A 20542-nucleotide genomic window follows, 5' to 3' on the forward strand; every position below is an offset into this window, starting at 1 on the left:
GAATCTATATTTAAATGAATTTGGCTGTAGTGAAATGTCAAGTGCAGAAATGCCTGAACTCTCTTTAGAAGACACTTGCCCTGTCCCCTCTTCTAGAGGCCAATGTTTCCACTGCCTTGCTGAAGCCTGTTTCAGTTACTCTAACTTTGTACAAGTGGATGTGAGGAGTATTTGCACTCCAATTTTGCTGTAGCTGCCTCCTGAGTAACTCTATTATATTTTCTTTTCCTTTGTCTACTTGTGTTCTTGTGCCATGTATAATAGGGAATATATTGCACAAAACCTTTTGAATTTGTTTTGCAAGCAGTCAGAGAGGAGTATGGTGAACTATATTTCCAATCAAATTATTAAAGGTAACTATAGTTAGCTTAATACATTCCATCATTCTTGCATTTGAGTATTTCTGTAATGAATTTTGGAGATGCGCTGCTTTGCTTAAACCTTTATGTTCAAAAGAAGGAAGCCTACTCTTTCTTGGAAGTCCTTTCTTTTTCTCATGCTATTCCATTGAAAAGTTACAGACTGTCAGAAAAGGTTTAAATGTCTGTTTCCTTTTCCTTAATGACAAAGTCTCAGAAGATTATTCCAACAGGCAATCCAACGTTTCAAAGTTTTGAGCTCAAACCATACCCCTATCAATACCAACAGTGTGTATTGTTAAAAGGGAAAATTTAGGGGTTTCTACCTGCAGTAGAAAAAGCAATATGGAACATGTAATGTAAGCCAAGCTCATGTTTCCTTCCCTAACTACTCCTTTGAACCCCACTTTCTACATGGAGATCTGCAAAGTATGTGTTGCCAACAGTTTCAACAATACCTCATGAAGAATTTTACAGTAGTAAGTAATGTTTCTCCTAAAACACAAAGGATGCATAGGAAAATCAGATTAAAATTTCCATTGAACCTTAAACCTGTTTCTTTACAATAATTACATATTTTTTGTTAATTTGTATGATAAAACACACCCTAACTTTGTGGACTTTTGGCAACAGTTTTCTCATTGGGGTGGGTTGCTTTTAATCCAGCACTCACCTGCCTCTTCCCAGTAACTGAGGATAATTTCTGCCTACCTGCTCTTGGATTTGATACTTGCTTAGGATGTCAGGAACTCTGAGGCACCCAGTTTATAGATGAACGCATTTTTTTAGTTGAATGTATCCTTAGATGGCTACATTTAGAAAGGATAAGACCACCTTTGGAGGCAGCTGTCTTGCTGTCTCTCCTGATGTCTTCAAAGGCAGGTTGAAATGTTGTACCATCCTTTATTCTGGATGATCTCACTCACCCTTAAGCAACTTCAGTCCTTCCTCCTGTTCTTATTATAACTGACTTTTTTCAAATGTTGGTCTCAAAAATCCACCTGAACAGAACCAAATGCTGTGATTGACATCTGCTGTGGCTTTTATCCTTTTTTAAAGGAAATACTTAGACCTATGATAACAGTTTAATAACTTATTTTTTTCCTATAAAATGTTTGATACTAGAAAGCAGACACTGTTTTCTCCTTCTGGTCTTTTTGGATTTTGGTTTTTTGCCCTTTTTTTTAAATACAAGGTAAGTAGGTGTGGTCAAGCAGTATTTGTGGTTTACGATGTTTCACATCAGAGCTCAGAGCTCAGCTTGGGCTGTTTCACTGGCACAGCTGATGAGGGGAGGTTTGCATCTTCATTTGAATATAAACAGATAACCAGGCATGATTCTTTCCACCTGTAAGTAAACTTGGCTACATATTTTGATCTTGCAGTTTTGTTTTGTGCAACAGCAGTGTACTTAGCAAATGAAGTATTTAAATATTCCCATAAAAATATGAACCTGCTTCCTGTGCTGCTAAGGTGATCTGTGTTCAGACTGCTTGTCTTGGCTTTAAGGCACAAATATTAATCCATTGTATGATGGATTCAACAAAGCACGACTTTTAGATATAGATAGATATTTGCACTTACAGTTCTTAAAAGCATGAACTGCAGAGATGTGCATAAAAACTTTGGTAGAACTAAAACTGTCTTTCCTCCAGCACAGTTAACTCACAGGAAAGGGAACGCCTCAGCTTGCACACATGAAAAGCTGAAAGCTTTTATTTTAAGTGTTTTTAGAAGCAAACTATACTGTGCCTTTCTACCAGGCTATTGATTTTTCTAGTACTGTTGAAAATTGACAGAACAGATCAGGAGGCACACCAAGTGTTATAGCAAAGATCTGGGTTTGATGGGTGAAGCTGAGTCTGTAGTGTTGAAAACAGGTAACCTTCTGCTTCAGTGCAAGAGCAAGAGCTTCTTGCAAAACATGCTAGAAGAGTGCAAGCCTTAGACATGGACTACAGCACTTTTAATGTTATTAGTGTTTTGAGAAACAATGATTCAGAAAAAGAAACTCATGGCTAGAAACCTGTGAAATAATTAAATGATAAAACTCAAATGATAAAAATTAATCTCTAACTTGTCGCTTTTATCTTTGATGCTACTTCCTGAATGCTGTCAATTAGAGTGAGTTACTGCTGAAGAGTGTATGTATATAAGCGTGTGAATTGGCCACATATACAGACAGTGTTACCAACCCAAAGCATACTGTAGGTGTTGTGGGATTGTATCAGGCCAGAATGTCTTCTACTATGCCTTCTCTGTTCTCATGGAACTACCTTTCAGTTTCTTAAGCAAAAGGCTGCTTCTGATGGTCGACCCATCTTTTCCTTCTTCTTCTAGCATCCCATCTGCTCTGTTGTGCACAGATAAATCTGTTTCCAGGACTCATAAGTTGGTTTTTCAAAATGTCAGCTGCAAATTTTTAGGCTGAGTATTTGTCACATTACTTTCAACACGAGTTTCCTAGTATTTTTACCTGAGCCACATGCTTCTCTTGCCATGATTTTTTCTCGTGTTTTGAAACTGAAGATGCTAATAATTCTGATGTGTGGCACTGTCATTCAATAGGCTGTCATGGCTCTGAGCTGGTGTTGGGATTCGTATTTGCTTAACCTGCCACCAGGGAGATAATATGGCACTGTTTTATAAATTTGTGTTTTTCCACTAAACTAGACATTTCCAGAAAGAAAATTTCATGAGCTACATTTTTTCCCTATATTCAGTTGTTGGTAGAATTCAATTATTTGTAGAATTTAACTTCATCTGAGGTTGCAAGCTTTCGTCAGAAACCAGAGAAATTAAATTCTCCACATAACTGAAGAAGGAAGATTTGGCCAATTCTATATTCAACAGTAAATATTCACCTTGTTTGATTTAAACCTAGGTTTTAAGCTACTGTCTTTAGTTGCTTCACGATGGCTTACACTGCGGATCAAATTCGGACATGTTTTTGTAGCTTATGTTTTCATAGAACTCAGGGAATTGTGAGCTGTAAGATCTAATGGGGCAATGGGTGCTGGAGAAACATTCCTTCCTATGGATTTAAAAGAAGCATGATTTGATCGCATTTTGTAGAATTTTTGGGAAACTTTTTGGTTAGGTAGGACACAGAGAAGTGGAACTTGAAATTAATGATACATCTATAAGTATTTTAACAGACTTCAAAATAGTTAACTTTTAAAAATTGTGGACTAGTTCTTCCTGTTAGCCTCTATTTCTTTCCTGTGTCCTGTCCAAGCAGTCTGTCTGTCATGGTAAATCTTTCTGGTATCTCTGTTCTCTTCAAAATATGGAGTCCAAAACTTGATTTCCTTGCTGAAACACAACTCTCACTAATACCATCACTGACTCATTTTTAATTTATGAACTCTTCATTGTGCTTACTTGAATTAAGGACCTGCTAACATGTTTGTGACTCTAATGCCCTGTGACAAATTCAGAGTCTTTTGCTTAAGAAAAAGTCCTTCATCAAAATTTGAAGGAAATCAGATAGGATAGTTCCTCTAATTTCAGTGATATTAAATTGGTAAATTCCAAGAATCTATTTTCAATATGTTTGCATTTTAAAAGATACCTTGTATTTTAGTTAAAACATAGGCTTTTAAAATTTATTATTATTTCTTAGTTTTCTGATGGCTGTTGAGAAAAGAGAAAGGAAGGAAGAGGCCAAGACATGGGAGGGTGCATGTGGTGGTGAGAAGCTTCAGGCAGGAAATGCTGGTTTCCTGCTGCACAGCCGTGCGTGTTGCTGTGGCATCCAGGGCAGTCCCCAGTGTCAGCATCTCCCTTGGCCACCAGCAGAAGGCCAAGATGAGAGCAAGTTAAATCAAGTTATTCAGTGTATAAAAGCTTTCCCCTTTTGATGTGTTGGCCAAGTCTTTCTGAAACAGCATTGCAGAACACCTTTGGTCCTACTTTCTGTACTGTTATGAACTCAATAAATACAATTTTAATGAAGAGGAGAAAAAGTGCTGTGCAAGAAGCTTACCAATGACTAGGGAAGAGGTAAAATGCATAGATCAGTATGTGAGTCTTTGAGATACTGAAATTCCAAACTATCAGGTCAAAACTTCCAGACTTCAGTCAATTCAACTAACGCAGGGCTTAGCTCCACAGAGCTGACAGCCTTTCTCAACCTATGTTCTTTGATAATGATTCCTAGCAGATGTGACAAATTTCCAAACAGAAATTAACACTGCACTGCATTTATTTGCACTCATATTACCTTCTACTGTATTTGTTCCACAAATGTTCTACGAGGAATGCGTGGACAAGAGAATTTCAGAAGTGATTAAGGATGATGAGAACAGATGTATAAAGCCAATTTATTTTTCAAAGAGCTTCTTTATCTTCTTTAGGAACATAAATATCTGCTGGGCAACCTCAGATATATATACAGACTGGGGAATGAGATGCTGGAAAGCAGTGCCATGGAAAGGGACCTGGGAGTCCTGGTCTATGGCAAGTTGAACATGAGTCAGCAGTGCCCTGGCAGCCAGGAGGGCCAACTGTGTCCTGGGGTCATTAGTCAAGCCAGTCAAGGGAGGGGATTGTCCCACTCTGCTCTGCACTGGCATGGCCTCACCTTGAATATTGTGTGCACATTATAAGAAAGATATTAGGCTCTAAGAGAGTGTCCAAAGGAGGGTAATGAGGATGGTGAAGGGCCTGGAGGAGAAGCCATATGAAGAGCTGCTGAGGTCACTTGGTCTGTTCAGCCTGGAGAAGAGGAGACTGAGGAGAGACACCACTGCTGTTACAACTTCCTCGTGAGAGGAAGAGGAGGGGCAGGCACTGATCTCTTCTCTGTGGTGATTAGTGGCAGGACCCAAGATAATGGCCTCAAGATGAGTCAGGGGAGGTTCAGGTTGGATATTAGAAAGAGGTTCTTCACCCAGAGGTTGGTTGGGTGCTGGAACAGTCTCCCCAGGGAAGCCTGACAGAGTTCAAGAAGTGTTTGGATGGTCCTGTGCAGAGCTAATGGGTGGACTTGTGGGTCCCTTCCAACTCAGCACATTCTGTGATTCTCTGGATTGATAGACCATGATTTGACACTTACAATATTCCAATAAAGAGACAGAGAACAACTAAACTTTGGCAGAACTGTGTGAAATTTGTGCTGCTCCTCTGGTCCCAGAAGTTTAGTTCAGAGTGACCTTATCTTACCCCTGGCCCTAGTTTAATCTGAGCTTTAACTTGCAGTCTGCAGAATTTATCATATCATATTTTGTGAACATTGATTACACACTCTATGCTGGGAAAAATTGCTCACCAAATGAAGAACATGTCCCAGGAAGGAAACATCATGATTACAGCTTCAATCTATACCTCTTCTTACAGTGCAAATGTATTCAAATTGCTGGGTTCATAAAGAAAGCAAGACAGAATGACATGTCCATAAGGTCTGTCTGAATGCCTTGTTTTCATGGTAACAACTAAATCTTTAAAGTCTGAATAGTAAATTATTCTAGTGTTACACTGAAAGTCTGCAGTGCTGCTTCTAACAATTTCTGGTAAGTGTTTTATAAGGAGAAGAGATTATCTGATGAGGAATAATATATATAATTTGACTAGATGGCTCAATCAGAAGAAACAAACAAGCTTTCAAATGTCGTATTCCTTTTTGTAAATAACTAAATACTTTATAAACATTGATTAAACCTCATGTCACTGGCAGAAGTAAAGGAAACCCACAGTGTTCACTGTTTAATAAAGTGTTTTAAACAGCTGAGGGACAGTTCAATACACACTGGAAAATTATGTGGCAAATAAATTGCATTGCCCCAATCTTTTTGGTCTGATGTCTTTGAATAAAATGGTCCCTGTCATCAGGCTTGGGGATTTTTAATTGCTGCATTTTCCATAGCTGTCAGTAAGAACTTTTATCAAAAATTGATGGTGTCTTCTGACTAATACAGGCTCACTTTTGCTTCTTTTATTAGTGCAAGTTTTGCTAGGTTGTGTACTTTCATAGAGAAAATAATTACATTTTCATTATATAGTTAGGTTGCTTAAGGGTTTGAATGCTAGGATGCGTACTCTCAGCACCCTTGGCTTTTCAGTTGGTAACAGACATTGGCAGAAAGTCTCACAAGACATCAGAAGGAACATGCTATTTATTCCAGGCTGGGTTAGGTCATTAGGATCAACAACACAAAAATGCCACAAGGGAAAAACAAATAAAGTGGATGGGACTGATGGGACTTCACAAAGAAGTATCAAAATACAAAGCAGCAAAATTCTGAGACCTGAGGAAACCTATCAAATAACTTTGTGAGGTCTCTTTGCAAACTGTGATCTCTGTGGCAGAGAAAAATAGGACACATTGGAGTAGGATATAAAGTTTATTATCTGTTAGTGCAGCTGAATATGAGAGAAAGCTTGTCTCTCCACTCCTGACTCTCGTGCTTTTTAAGAGACTGTACATTGTACATGAGAGCTTGAGACTATCCTGCTGGTGAAGTTGCCCCACCACTTGCCCATGACAATACATGATGGGGAGAGGGTTCAGGGAGCTAAGCCAGGAGAAAGGGATTACCTGCCCCTTCAGCATCCTGTCTTGCTTACTTTGGAACGAGATGAACAACAGTGAAGAAGAAAAGAGTACGGGACCATAACTATTACGACTTGGCTCAAACTGCTGTGGAAACACAAATTGTGGAAAGCAGGTCTCAGCCTGAGTAGGAGAGGTCCAGAGCAGATGTGAACCATTTATTTACCTCAGTCAAATCATCTTAATGCCTTCCGACATATTTAATATCATTTCCTCTCTGCTGCACGTACAAGATATATTGGTTTCCTTTTAAATGTTTGATGTCTGTGATGAGGTATCCAATATATTTTTCTCAAGATTATCAGCTACTTGACATGTAAGTGTAAAGAACATATTTGATCAGCATTTTAAACTTGGGCTAATGCATTTATCATATTAATGTCTGCAACAGAAAATCAGTATTAATTCAAAGAACTGAATATAATGTGTCTCCTTTAATAAATCTCACAATAAAGAGAAGCTTGTCATGCAAGTGTTGTTTTGTATTTGGCTTGAATAATCTAAAAATTTTGCCAGTGCTGAAGAGGACAGTTCTCCACCTCCTGTCCCTGAGGAGATTCTCATCCCCCACATTGTACTGGACAGAGCTCGTGCAGGGTGGTGTGATCAGTCAGATCAATACTAATCTGGCTGACAAAGTCTCTAATTTTTAAATTACTTTTGTGGATTTAGTAAGATGATTTAACTCATACATATGGCCTGATCATTGCTAAGAACTTGTACAGGAGACAAGGTAGGAAAGCTCTGCTGTCTTTGGTGGCTGCAAATTCAGTCTTAATGATAGACTAGATATCTCACAGCAAGACAGAGCTAACAGTGGGGCTAAGTGTATATGGTAGTCCTTAATTCTGTAAGTTTTTTGAATGAACAAAAAGTAACACTGGAAATATGAAAAATGCTCTTGTTCACAGATCACACCTTCCAGTCTGTTTTCTGCTGCTGCTGCTGCTGCTGCACAGTGCAAGAAAGGTATGTAAAATGTTTAAGCTTTTCAGTAATTAGTATGATCAAAATATACACATAAGGAACTTTTTAAAGACACTGTTCTCTGCTTATCCTTAATGAAGGGAAGCATGGATATTTTTATTTGAATATTTATTCACATAAATGCTTCATGTTTTTCAAAATCAGAGCAACAAGAACAAAAGTGAATCTGGATCCTGATACTGGCCTGGTGACCCACTACTCAGGCTCACGACCAGACATTTCCTGTGCACCTTCTTTGAAGGGCAGCGTAAGTAATGTTTAACAGGTGAAAAGAAAGAATTGAACTGTTTTTACATACACTGGCTCAGTACCAGAACAAGCAATGGATTAACTAACTCTAGAGTGTGTAAGGTACTTTGTTGCATAAAAATTAGAGAGTAAAGGTAACTGGAGATCCGTAGTAATGTAAATACAGGATCACAATGAGGTTTCCCCAGCTTGTTGTCGTGATGAAGGTGATTCCTTTTCCCACTCTTGGTTTGGGGAGGTGGAAAGGGTGGGACTGCTCTGATGGTCAGATGCAAGCAGACCTTGTTTAGCTGGTGTATGAAATGTTCACCTCACTGTTAGTCAGTCTATGTTGAATTATTCTGAGTTTTCAAAGCATAACTAAGTGCAAAACTGGAACCTCCCCCAACTGCAAAAGCAAATTACTATGTTTCTGACAATTTGCTAAGTAAGCCTGCAGTGCCCTCTGTGTTAATCCTCCAGATAAATGACTGAATTTCCAGACATTGTAACTCCATAAGCTTCCATGGTCCTCTGCTTTTACACCAGCTGAGGGGTTGTTAGCATTCATACTGTGTAGAAATCACCCCCATAAAGTAGATGGCTTACTTTTCACTGTACTTTCCATTATAATTTTTGCTTTTCCACCAAGCTACTCAGTCTCACTGTTTTACAAGTGATGAAGTGATACTGCTTCACAAGTGGAAGCAACAACTACGATGAGTTCCTCTTAGTTACTGAGACAGTATAATAGCAGGGGAATTAAGCAAGCAATATTAAAGACAGGTTATGAAAGATAATTTTATTTTTCACTAGGGCAAGAGGCAATTACAGTTTAAGAACAAGCCATTACCTCCTTTACCTGCCGAGGCTTTGGAAGACTACCCTGAGAAACCAAGAGTTATTGCACTCTATGATTATTTTGCTAGAGGGCCTTCAGATTTACCTCTCAAGAAGTCAGAAGAATACATTATCCTTGAACAGTATGATCCCCACTGGTGGAAGGCAAGAGACCAACATGGGTAAGAGAGTGGACATCTATTTCAGTCTCCCTCCACAGAAAGAAAATAGCCTAAAACAACCTCTGCAAAAGCAGGCAGGTAGAATAAGACATGTGAGACAATTTAGGGACAAGTTGGAAAGTGTTCAGCTATGTACGAGGCACACACATTGACTGGGCAGACTTTCAGCAGTGTTTGGCACCCCAGAAATGAATGGGGAATCTAGAATCTGTCGGGAATTCAGAGATAACTCCAAGACTCAGTAATTTCCTGAGCAGGATAAGAGTGTTTAAGGACCATGTGAATCACTGGGCCCTAAGCCATGTGCAAATCCAGCTTTCCATACTTTAAGTGCTTTACAATGGAGTGTATGTGTGTAAACATTTTATAAAACCACATAGATTATGAAGACATGTGCCTGATACAAGATCTCTGGTCCAAAATACCTGGGCGTTTTAGAAGGCTAGATAACTTCAGTTAGAATCCTTTTCACACTTATGTTTGTTTCATGTTGTTTCCCTTTCTTTGCATTTTCTTGAATGTATCTTGTACTCTGATGTTGCAAATGGTTATATGTTTTATAATAGCCATCCCCTTTCCATTCAGATTTCTTCTTTAAATATTTTAAATGTTTTTTTCTCAACTCATATTTGTGGCAAAAGTATATTCATTACAATTTTGTATATACAAACAAGCACACACATTATATTTCTTCATATAGAAGCTTTCTATAGGCCAGAAATTAAGAGGATGGCTTGTGATTCAGAAGAAAGATTTTCTTTTCTAAATTTTTTTTTGATTTGGATTATTAGCCTGCTGATCTCAGCACTTAATAAATACCTATCTCAGCTGACTTTTTCATTTGAGTAGCCATCCACAGTTGTGGAGCAAAAAAGTTTGTGCCCAGGGTGAAAGAACTCAAATTTGTATTCAGTTCCCATGTTGGGATTCAGTATCTAATAACATAGACACTAGTAGAAGAAACCCTTGTAATTCAACCAAAGGATGATGTATATCTTTATCCCATTAATATTTTACACCATACTGTAACATTATTCCCTATATGTTGTTTCAGGAATGAAGGTCTAATTCCCAGGAACTATGTTACTGAGAACAAGAAAAGTAATTTAGAAACATACAAGTAAGTGCCTTTGAAAATTCTAATTATCCTTTCATTTCTAAAAATGGATTTCAGTGATATATTTTAATGCTTGATCCTTCAATCTTTATCAGACATGAACATCTGTTTATCAAAAGGTCTCTTTTTTTTGTTGCAAAACATTACTCTTAGAATGAATTAACCATTTTGATTTGAACTATTTGCTAAGAGATTGTAAAGTTACTAACACTGAGTACTTCAACAACATTAATTTGCATGAATCATAATGTCAGAACCCAGATGTTTTCTATTTCTGTAGACTCAATGCATGATATTTCTGTATTCTGATCTTTGCTTGTTGTGACCATGTAGCTAGTTTCAATCACTCCAACCTGATTTACTGGAGAGAAGAGCAAAATTCTGAAAAAGTGTAAAGAAAGGTTTCACACATCATCCAGCACTGTTTGACACATCATCCAGCACTGTTTGCCATAACTGTTTCCTGGGCTTTCTTCTGTTTAAGCTACATTTAACCACAGTGAATCATAGGAAAAAAAGCTCTAAAAATTATCTAAAAAAGTCAATCCAAATTAAAGAGATGTTTATATTCCACCCGGGTTTTTTTCACTTGGAATAATGTAGCTATTAAGCTGTGAAACAAAGCAAACATTCATTTTTACTTGCTAAAATTAAGGATAGGTTATTTCCTTGTTGCAGGTGGTACTGCAAACACATAAACAGGAGCCAGGCAGAACTTCTCTTGCGCCAAAAGGTAACTCAGATTATACAAATTGCTAACCATACCTAGAAAGATCTATCAGTAGAGGCATCAAGAGCATTATCACAGTCAACCCCAAAGCTGTTTGGTATGCCATGAGAGAGAAAGTACTTTAAAATAAAAAGACTTCCTGGGGTAAGCACAGAGTGCAGACTATCCAGACTTCACAGAGCTTGAAATTGTAGCCCCATCCAATGCTGTGTAGATTTTCTATGCTAGATACATCAAATTACATGTAGCTTACTGTACTTGTCTTTTGCATTAGACATTGAAGATTGAAATCCATGTAGTAAGCAAATTAATGAGCTTAGCAGAGCTTAACAAAGCCACTGCATCTTTCTTATGTACAGAGCAAACAATCCATATTGCATTTCCCCCGTCAGTTACCAAGGTGCACAACTCAATCAAAGTCATTAGCTCTTTGCTCAAGGACTAACACAGGCCTGGAACAAGAAAGACCAGAGAAGAACATCTCAGACAGAACTGTTTTACTGTATTTTTTTCTAGTGATTTTTGTAATTTGGTTTTTTATAAATCAAAGCATGTACTTCACACTGACGAGTATAATTCACTTAATGATTTAACTCCAAGAAATTACATGGCACTTGGCACTTTCCCTTGGTTAATTTTGCTGGCTGTCCATTCCTGTTCTCTGCTGCTTTATCTCCCTCCAAATAGTCATAGGTATTCCACAGAATTTGGTAACCAGTTGCAAGTCCTGTCTCAAGGGAGGATTATTCAAGCTCAAAAGTGGAAAATAACCATATTTGGATTTCTTTTCAGGCCAAAGAAGGTGCATTTGTTGTCAGAGATTCAAGCCGACAGGGACTTCTTACTCTGTCCATGTATTCACGGGCTAAAGGGTGAGTTGCTCTGAATGGTTAGGGTTTGATTTAAGAGGTGAAGGAAAACTTCCCCTAGACTCCTCAAAATAATTGGATAGGTCAGGCATGCAGTGCACAAGATGAGGAAACCACTGGAGTGCTGTTCATGCAGAGTTAACTATCCTGTGTGAAGAAAAGATGATGGTGGACAGTGAATCCGGGCGTCAGGGCACAAATGTCCTGTCAAGACAAGATTACCTGCACTCACTGAAATCCTCAATAATCTGCTGTGGGAGCCGTGCATTTCACCCATTAAACATGTAACATGAGGTGCCATGGCTGCCATGTCACACCATCACAGCCTTTGGCCACCGCACTGAACTGTGTCCCTTCTCTGCACACTGTGATTTCATCCCAGACTCTGCTGTGGCCCAACTGCTACTGTTTGTCTCCTAAAATCACCTCATCCCCTTACTGTGCAGTCTTACTTGTTTTGCCAGATAACCTCCACAGGACTTACTTTTCCCCATATCAGTAGCAATCACCTCCAGCACTGACGCATTTTATACCCCCTTCATCAGCCCTCCTACATCCTCCTGCATCAACTGTGTCTGCTTTTCTTCTCTGCCTCTTATAGCAAACCAGAGGTGAGAGGAGCAAGGCAAAGGCATTGCTGCCACCACCACACCCTCCCTCCCTCCACCCCTTCCTTGGAAAGGTGGGGTGAGCCCTCGCCACCACCACTGTTCTGGGGACAGGATCACTGTTTTTGTAGACTCAATAAAGTTTCTGACAATGCCTCAGTAATGTATTCTGTTATTTGCTTGCTGTGAATATGTGACCCCAATTTAGAGTACTAACCTTCAGCTACCACCTCCACTCTGAAATGCAAACTTAACTTCTTAATTTTGAGTGTCACAGAAAGCAGGGATAGATGGGCAGCAAAATACACAGAAAGCAAGAAGGAGAGATAATGTGAAGAAATACAGAAAAGCAAATGTATCAAATAAAAGCTCCAACAAAGAGCTTTGGAGAAGTAGAACAGAAAATTTAGTCTCATGTCATGCTTTAATGTATTTTCAAGTTTTTAGATAAAACACAGGTAATTAAGAACATTTTGGTTTTAAAAGGTTATATTTGAAAAAGTGCTAAATTAGGTGGCACATCTATTAAACACTATAACTATTTTTTATGAATGCAATGATAACAGGGTAAATACTTGGGAAATAAAAAAACATTATGTACTTATCTGCCAAAGTTGAGAGAAAGAGACATTCAAGGCATCTTTTTTTTCTCCTGAAACATATTCCGGCTACACATAGCCATTTTAAGTTGAGAATTATAGTCCAAGTTTTCAGATTTTACTATGCTTTCAAAGTGAAATTTAAGCAGATTTATACTATAAATTAGTTTTACTGAAAATTAAATGCTTTGTTGATTTCAGAAATCATGATGGAGACATTCTACATTATCAAATTAAACAAAACCACTTGGGACAATATTATGTAGCAGAAAAATATCTCTTTTCATCTGTTCCTGAACTCATTGAGTATCATCAACACAATGCTGCAGGTAATGCATGTAAGCTGATACAGTTTTACAAGTAGACTTTGAGAAACAGGAAATCCCTCTTCATCTAATGTTTTCTTATAAAAAGACACATAAGTTCTTCTATTTCTAATGAATTCAAATATGTTTGGATCCTTTCTGCCAAAGTCATAGCTGTACTGTGTATATACCAAGGGGGAAAGTGAAACTACCAAAATCATGCTGATGTATTAAATGAATTAAAAAAGCTAGAAGCCTGCTCTGTATTCTCTTTTTTCATATTTGACTGAACGGGACTTGGATAAAATTTGATCATTATTCTTTCCTTGTGAACAACAAGAATCTGTATGCATGTAGTTTAAAAAAGCAGGAGCTGTGCTGTGCAAGAGAAAGCAGCATTCTACTGATTTTGAAAAAAGATAAACCCAAACTCCCCCCCACCATAAACAATCAAAGGCAAAATTAGGGAGCACAAGGACTCTCTTAACACTGGCTTGCAGCTTACCAGGGTTAGCCAACTCTAATTGTAGGCTGATGGCAGATTTTTGTAAATTTTAGCATTAAATATATCCTTTACCTTCATTCTGCTGCTCATAATTTTAATACAATATAAAAAATGTTTTTACTCTGAATAAGTGAAGATGTGAAAACATACAGAGATCCATTGCACTCCTTTTGCTGGAGGGAGGAGGATTGTGGGAAACACATGTAGCAGAAAAGGACGTGAAAGTAAAAATGAGAAGAATTAATGAACACAGAGAGTCCTTGGTGAATTCACTGGTAGTGTTGGCTCATGAATGCAAAGAAAATGAATGACAGACACAAAAACATTTATTGAAATGGGAAACAGACCTAAGAAATCATGCTGGAAGAAATACTTAGGTGGGTAATACAATATTTGAGAACTCATTTATTTAGAATCACTAACATCATACAAACAAACAAGACTATAACTCTTGGCTTTATGAAAGTATAAATACTTTGTAGTCAGAGCCCTATTGAATATTCTTTCTCCGTTTCTTCTCACTGTAGTGTTTTATCTGAACAAGCTGTAAGAGAAAGTAACTTCAAGAAATAAGAAATGTACATCAGATTCCAAATATTTTCGTTTGAGAAGAGGTATGATATAGCATGTTTTAAAATTAAGTAATTGGTCAATGAATGTTGTTGTTCTGTTTCCTACAGGTCTTATCACACGTCTTCGATATCCAGTTAGACAAGATGGATGTTCTTCACCAGAAACAGCAGAACTGAGTTATGGTAAATATTTTATCTTCTTTTGGAGGAGATTTAGCTACTTACCCAGGCAAGAATTTAGATTGCATTCACCCGTTGTATCTGTGAAATTTTTTGGTAATAAGAAGCACATAAACGGATGCATATACACCAGAAACAGACACTTACATTTCCTGTAAGGTGTCAGTACCAAATGAGACACCTGACGCAGTTGCTTCTGTTCAGTGACAGCTGTGCTTCTGTTACAAGCACCTGTGCATTTCAGAGCTATCTGGACTATTCTAAGTGAACCTATGATTCAAATAGACATTTAATAGTTTTTGAAAGGCTATTTGATTTATTTAAATGCTTAGGAAGTTTAAATTGAAAATTGAAATTAATATTATTTATGGAGACTTTCTTTGTAATTTCTGCTGGTTTTAGAAATAAGAATGGAATCTTACACGGTATTGTAGCAAAAAAACAATAAATGACAGTTTTGTGTATACAGATCAGGATTTTCTTACCATCTGTCTGATGCTAGGAACCTCCAAAATTGAGTATATTTCATGTTTCAGGAATCTCAAGGCTTAATACTTCTGAAGAGTTGAACTATAGTGGTTATTGAAATAAAAGCAGCCAGTAACTATTTCTGGACCAATACTGTTCATCTGGAACTGTTTCAGAGCTAAAACCGTCACATCTCATAATACCAAAAAAGTTCTCATGTGCAATTAAAGCGAAACACTTGCCTTATCTCCCAGCCTCAGACATTCCTACATTAAGTAATTTAAACACCAATCAGATTCTAAAAGCTGTAAAATAACACATTTAAACATGTGGAAATTTTCTGGTATTTAAAGCTCATGCCATAGCTGATGAGCAAGTGTGATGCTCTGCTGAATGCATTGAGAGCAAATAGCAAGGCATGTCTCCTGGAGCATGGTTAGGAGGCCGGCAGGAAAACTGTCCTGATTCTTGTAACATATTGGATTGCTTTTGTAGAGGAGTGGAGATTAAATCCATCTGAACTGATGTTCATCAAAGAACTTGGGCGTGGGCAGTTTGGAGTCGTTTACCTTGGTAAATGGAAAGCAACTATCAAGGTTGCCATCAAAACAATCAATGAAGGTGCAATGTCTGAAGATGATTTCATGGAGGAGGCCAAACTGATGATGTAAGTACAAAAGGTATTTTATCTGGCTGTTGACCAAGAAGTAAATATAATCCAACTGCTTTTTCTGTTTCCAAAAGAAACAGAAAAAGCAGTTGGGTGGGAATTGTGGATGTGCAGGACAGAAAGGCTGGTATAAAAGTCTGAACAAAATCGATGCAGATGCTTCCTCTGCCTATCACCAGACTCTTTCTTTAGAGAATGCTATGGAGCTCAGTGGGGAGTAAATATTCTGGCAAATAAATGTGCTCCAATGACTGTTCTTTCATCCATAATTCAGTGTCTCTAGGACCCGTGGCAAAGCTTATATTTAAATAAAGCTTTTGAGAAACCATATTACCATATCTGAAAATTTTTAAAATTAAGGAAATACCCAGATGAGGTCTTGGCAAAGTCCAGATGAGAAGAATCCTTGCAGGGTCATGACCCTTGCCTGAAAGCCAGGCATAATAAGATCTTTCCATTTTGCATCATACAAATGAAGCTTTGCAATCACTGCATTTATATAACTGATGAATAATTATGAATTCACAGAGTGAACTTTTTGGAGGAAGCTGTAGGAAGAAATGTGTTAGGAAGTGAGAGAACTCTGAAGGCTGTTGAATCAGATACAGTTTATCAAGTACTGAAAGTATTTTTCAAAACCATCATGAGAATCAAAGGTCTAGTTACCTGCCTATCTAAAATATGATTTTAAACAGGAAGCTCTCCCACCCCAAGCTGGTCCAGCTTTACGGAGTGTGCCCACATCACAAGCCTCTCTACGTTGTGACTGAATTCATGGAGAACGGCTGCCTGCTCAGTTACCTTCGGCACAGGAGGGGGCAACTTGGCAGAGACTTGCTGCTGAGCATGTGCCAGGATGTGTGTGAAGGGATGGAATACCTGGAAAGAAATAGCTTTATTCACCGTGATTTAGTAAGTACAATAGGTTTTCTGAGGTTCTTCACAAACATTTGCAGTAAAGAATGTGCCACTGAATTTTATGGGACATTATATGTCCTGTAAGACTTCAGCCCTTCAGGATCTAATAAGGCAAAATAAAACTTTTTAGCTGTTCTTTTGTCCATGCACAGCTCAAATAAAAAGAAGTTTTTTCCACTGGTGAAACTGCTTGAAAGGTCAAAGAAAATAGAGATATTGTCATGGAGCAGGCTGGTGTTAGGACATCCCAATACAAGAGTGATCCAAAATCCCAGCAATATAAAAGGTTAGCAACAATGAGGATTTTTAAAAATTCAATCTTTTTCTATCTATATTTTCTCAGCTCCCTACTGCCATATTTTGATGCTGGGAAAAATGAGTGGCTTTTCAGCCCTACCTCTCATGGGCAGGGAATCATAGGAGAGGAGTTTGTTTTTGTACTCCCTGATACTTTTTCAATGCTTATGTTTGGATGCAGAGAGGAACTTTTCCTGCTTTCCTGTCTAGCTGCCTGAAGAAATGTAAAAACTTGAATATTTCCAAGAGATTCCTGATTGCTATAATGAAACAGTCATAAAACATTTTTAAAAATTCCCACTGAGTGTCCCAGTGCTGGTGTTCAGGAAAACATCCGGTTGGATGACTAGACTCTGCAGCCTAAAATTCTTTCACCATTCAAGTATAGGTAAACATATTACAACTCATATTACAAGCATTTAAGCTCATATATGTTATGTATGCATTACTACACAGTGCTACACTGTACTACATCAACTCAAAGCCAGAAATTCACTCATATTTCACTCATATTTCACTCATATTTCATCTAAATTCACTACACTTATCTCCTTTTAGATATAAACAATATGAGCTGAAGCAAATACAGTCAGCTGCTCTGTTTTTCTTAAAACTCTGAAGCACAGATTTCAGATATGTTTCTCTCCTTTTCCCCAGGCTGCAAGAAACTGTTTAGTCAATGCAGAGCACACCATCAAGGTATCCGACTTTGGCATGGCAAGGTACGAGGCCACTGGCACAGGTTTCATGAGGATTTATTCTCAGACAGCTGCAGTGTCATCCTGAGTTAATGTCATTGCTTGCTTCCCTGGTGGGGGGAATCCCACTGTGGTTAATTTTTGAATTCTGATAATGTTGTTTTAACCACTGTACCATGAACCAGATATTTTGTCCTTCATTTGCTCTTGGTAGGTGTAAGGCAGATAAAGAAAGTGCCAGGTAAACTTCAGAGATGTTTATGGACAGAGAAATGCCCAGGGTGCACAGGGCTGCCAGAAGCTTGAAGAAAGAAGTTCCACAACTTTTCTCAGCAGGGTGGAGGACAGAAAGTCCTTAGAGACAGCACTGGGAGCTGGTGCTGACCTCTCGAGGCTGCTGAAGCTGAGTAGGTGAGGCAGGATGCGGGGAGGGTGGTCAGGGAGTGTGATGCATGCTGCCCAAACAGGGAAGTGGTTTGCTGCTTAGGGACAGGACCAGCGAAAGAGGGGAAAGCGAGCACACTGTTCTGACAAGCCCTGCCCAGAGAAATGTAGCTCTGCCCTCACAGTCTTTTCTCAGAGAACATGTTGCATCTTATAGCTGAGCTGATCAAATGACTGACTGCTACCCCAAGGGTTTGCCTCCTTCCTTCTTTCCTCTTGCAAGCCCAGCACAAAGCTCTCCACTTTTGTATTCTACTGGCTGTTTTTCTGCAGGATTAGTAGACTGAATCAGTTCACTTAGAAGGAAGATGAGCTTGAAAGGCAGTGAGCGGCTCTGAGCAGGAGGTGGTGGTGACATCTACCTTGTGCCTACAAGTCATTAGATCAGCACAACCATGCTTGTTCACCTGTTCCTTTGGTTTTGACTCCTATTTCTAACCTCGGGCTTACAACACCCTAGCAGTACATAACTAAATACTTGTTTTTCAAAGGGCTGTCTAGTACCATGTTTGCACTGCGCCCAAAAGGGTAAGATCAGTACCAGGGGTCTAGACTTATCCAAATGAATCACAAAACATAGTAAGAGATCAAGAGGCTGTCAGGGTCCAGCCTAAGAATAATGGACCTGAATGGCTTGCTGTTGCCAAAAAGCAGAGTTCAGTGGTGTGGCTCTAGGACAGGTACCCACTCTCCTGGGGAGATTGTGGAGAGGTAATGGAAACACCACCTAATTATTCAGAGCTCACACAACTGCCACTACAGGTTACTTTGTACTGGTATTTGGTATGTTCCTTATTTGGTAGCCTCCCATGTTTCTGTGCCTGCACCAAAATGAGAGAGTGAGGCAAAGAGATTATTTATTTCAATGTGATCTCCTTTAAAAGGTGCCTTAAAAGATGACAAAGCATTATGCTTTCCCTAAGTACAAATGTTAACTGCCTATGTGTCATCTGCTCAGGAATGTTAATACTGAGAAATGTGCACAGTTTGTAGGTATGTAGGGGTCAGCCCAGTAACCTTTTAAAGTAGTGCCCTATAAATGCCTGCATTAGGCACATAATTTCATCTTATCTGAAAGGTTAGCTCCTATAAGATTGGGCAAAAAATTTTTCTTTAGTGCACCTACAAAAACTGTTGTCTTGAATGTCATGAACATTTCTTTCCGTGTTGCCTTGGTAACAACATCCCAGATATTACATCTGTGAAGATGGGCAGTAACAGTAGTCTTTGGGTAGAGCAAGTAGTTGGAAAGGTGGATCCTTTTAAAAGAAGATTAATTATTGCTGCTGATTTTCCTGTCCATGGTGTCCTAACAGTATACACCCAAAATCTGACAGTAACAACTATCCTGTCAGTCTTACAGAAGGTTTCAAAATATTTTCTTCCAATATACTTAGCATGAACAATTCAAATAATTCATTTAAACAGAAATCACTATAAGTGCATAGCTTCCAGTATGGGTTTCTGTGTGCATTTTATACTAAAATAGTGATACCATTTCCTTGTTTCTAAATTGACACTGTATTTTTATGGAACTATAAACTCCCTGTGGAACTGTCACTCATTCAAATATATGTTGTTTCCTCTTATTCTTTAGGTACGTCATTGATGATGAATATATCAGCTCTTCAGGTGCCAAGTTTCCAGTTAAATGGTCATCTCCTGAAGTCTTTCTTTTAAAAAAATATAGCAGCAAATCAGATGTCTGGTCATTTGGTGAGTTAAGTGAATGTGCAACATACTGTGCTTCCCTAAAACTACTTATGTGATTTAAAAAAGTGTAACTTTTTATTCAAGCGATCTATCTTAAGCTGCAGTATTTCCCATTTTTAAATCTTGCTTATGTTTGACAAGTGTGATTTTCAATAGAAAGATTCTGTGCCTAAAACTTAGATTTTGCACTGAAATGTGCATTCTTGCTAAGTCCCCATTAGCCAAATGTATATTCATCTGTGTTTCATGGACCAGCACCTTAGCTGACTTAAAAGAGAGAAAAATTATATTAGTTGAAAATGGTTTTGGTTGTCTCTCTTAATTTCAGTTGAGGTTGCCCAGATTTTCATGCATTTTTCAATACACAAAAAAGCTTGTGGGTTTGGTATTTTTGGTGTTTTAATAAACCTATTTTGGTTTACTTCTAGGTGTATTGATGTGGGAAGTTTTCACAGAAGGCAAAATGCCTTTTGAAAATAAGCCAAATTCTGAAGTTGTCCATGAGATTTCTCATGGTAACCGACTTTATCGACCACATTTGGCATCACATCCTGTGTATAAAGTCATGTACAGCTGCTGGCATGAGGTTTGTTGCCCTTTCCCTCCCTCTGTGATACTAATTGTTTTATTAATTTTTAATAAAAGCAATCTTTAAAAAATGGAGGCATCATATCCTTATTTCGCATCTGTGGCATCCTCA

At 38.3% G+C, this 20542-nt stretch overlaps 1 protein-coding gene across 3 annotated transcripts in view; it reads left to right on the top strand.

The window, feature by feature from the left end:
• LOC139672447 (tyrosine-protein kinase TXK-like) overlaps positions 1 to 20542 on the top strand; it is a 22774-nt gene continuing 2232 nt past the window's right edge. Inside the window, exons 1-14 of one of the 3 annotated variants that reach the window (XM_071556534.1) lie at positions 1 to 1709; positions 7824 to 7881; positions 8044 to 8146; positions 8944 to 9149; positions 10204 to 10269; positions 10945 to 10999; positions 11789 to 11868; positions 13274 to 13401; positions 14563 to 14637; positions 15598 to 15769; positions 16468 to 16684; positions 17645 to 17709; positions 19727 to 19845; positions 20271 to 20428. In XM_071556534.1, coding sequence (XP_071412635.1) covers positions 1694 to 1709; positions 7824 to 7881; positions 8044 to 8146; positions 8944 to 9149; positions 10204 to 10269; positions 10945 to 10999; positions 11789 to 11868; positions 13274 to 13401; positions 14563 to 14637; positions 15598 to 15769; positions 16468 to 16684; positions 17645 to 17709; positions 19727 to 19845; positions 20271 to 20428 — 1518 coding nt within the window. In that variant the 5' untranslated portion in view covers positions 1 to 1693. Of the gene's footprint in view, positions 1710 to 7823; positions 7882 to 8043; positions 8147 to 8943; positions 9150 to 10203; positions 10270 to 10944; positions 11000 to 11788; positions 11869 to 13273; positions 13402 to 14562; positions 14638 to 15597; positions 15770 to 16467; positions 16685 to 17644; positions 19846 to 20270; positions 20429 to 20542 lie in introns of those variants that run through there. The other 2 variants (XR_011697925.1, XM_071556535.1) reach the window with 2 other exon arrangements.

This window comes from Pithys albifrons, chromosome 5, assembly GCF_047495875.1.
Source record: "Pithys albifrons albifrons isolate INPA30051 chromosome 5, PitAlb_v1, whole genome shotgun sequence".
Classification (NCBI taxonomy): Eukaryota; Metazoa; Chordata; class Aves; order Passeriformes; family Thamnophilidae; genus Pithys; species Pithys albifrons.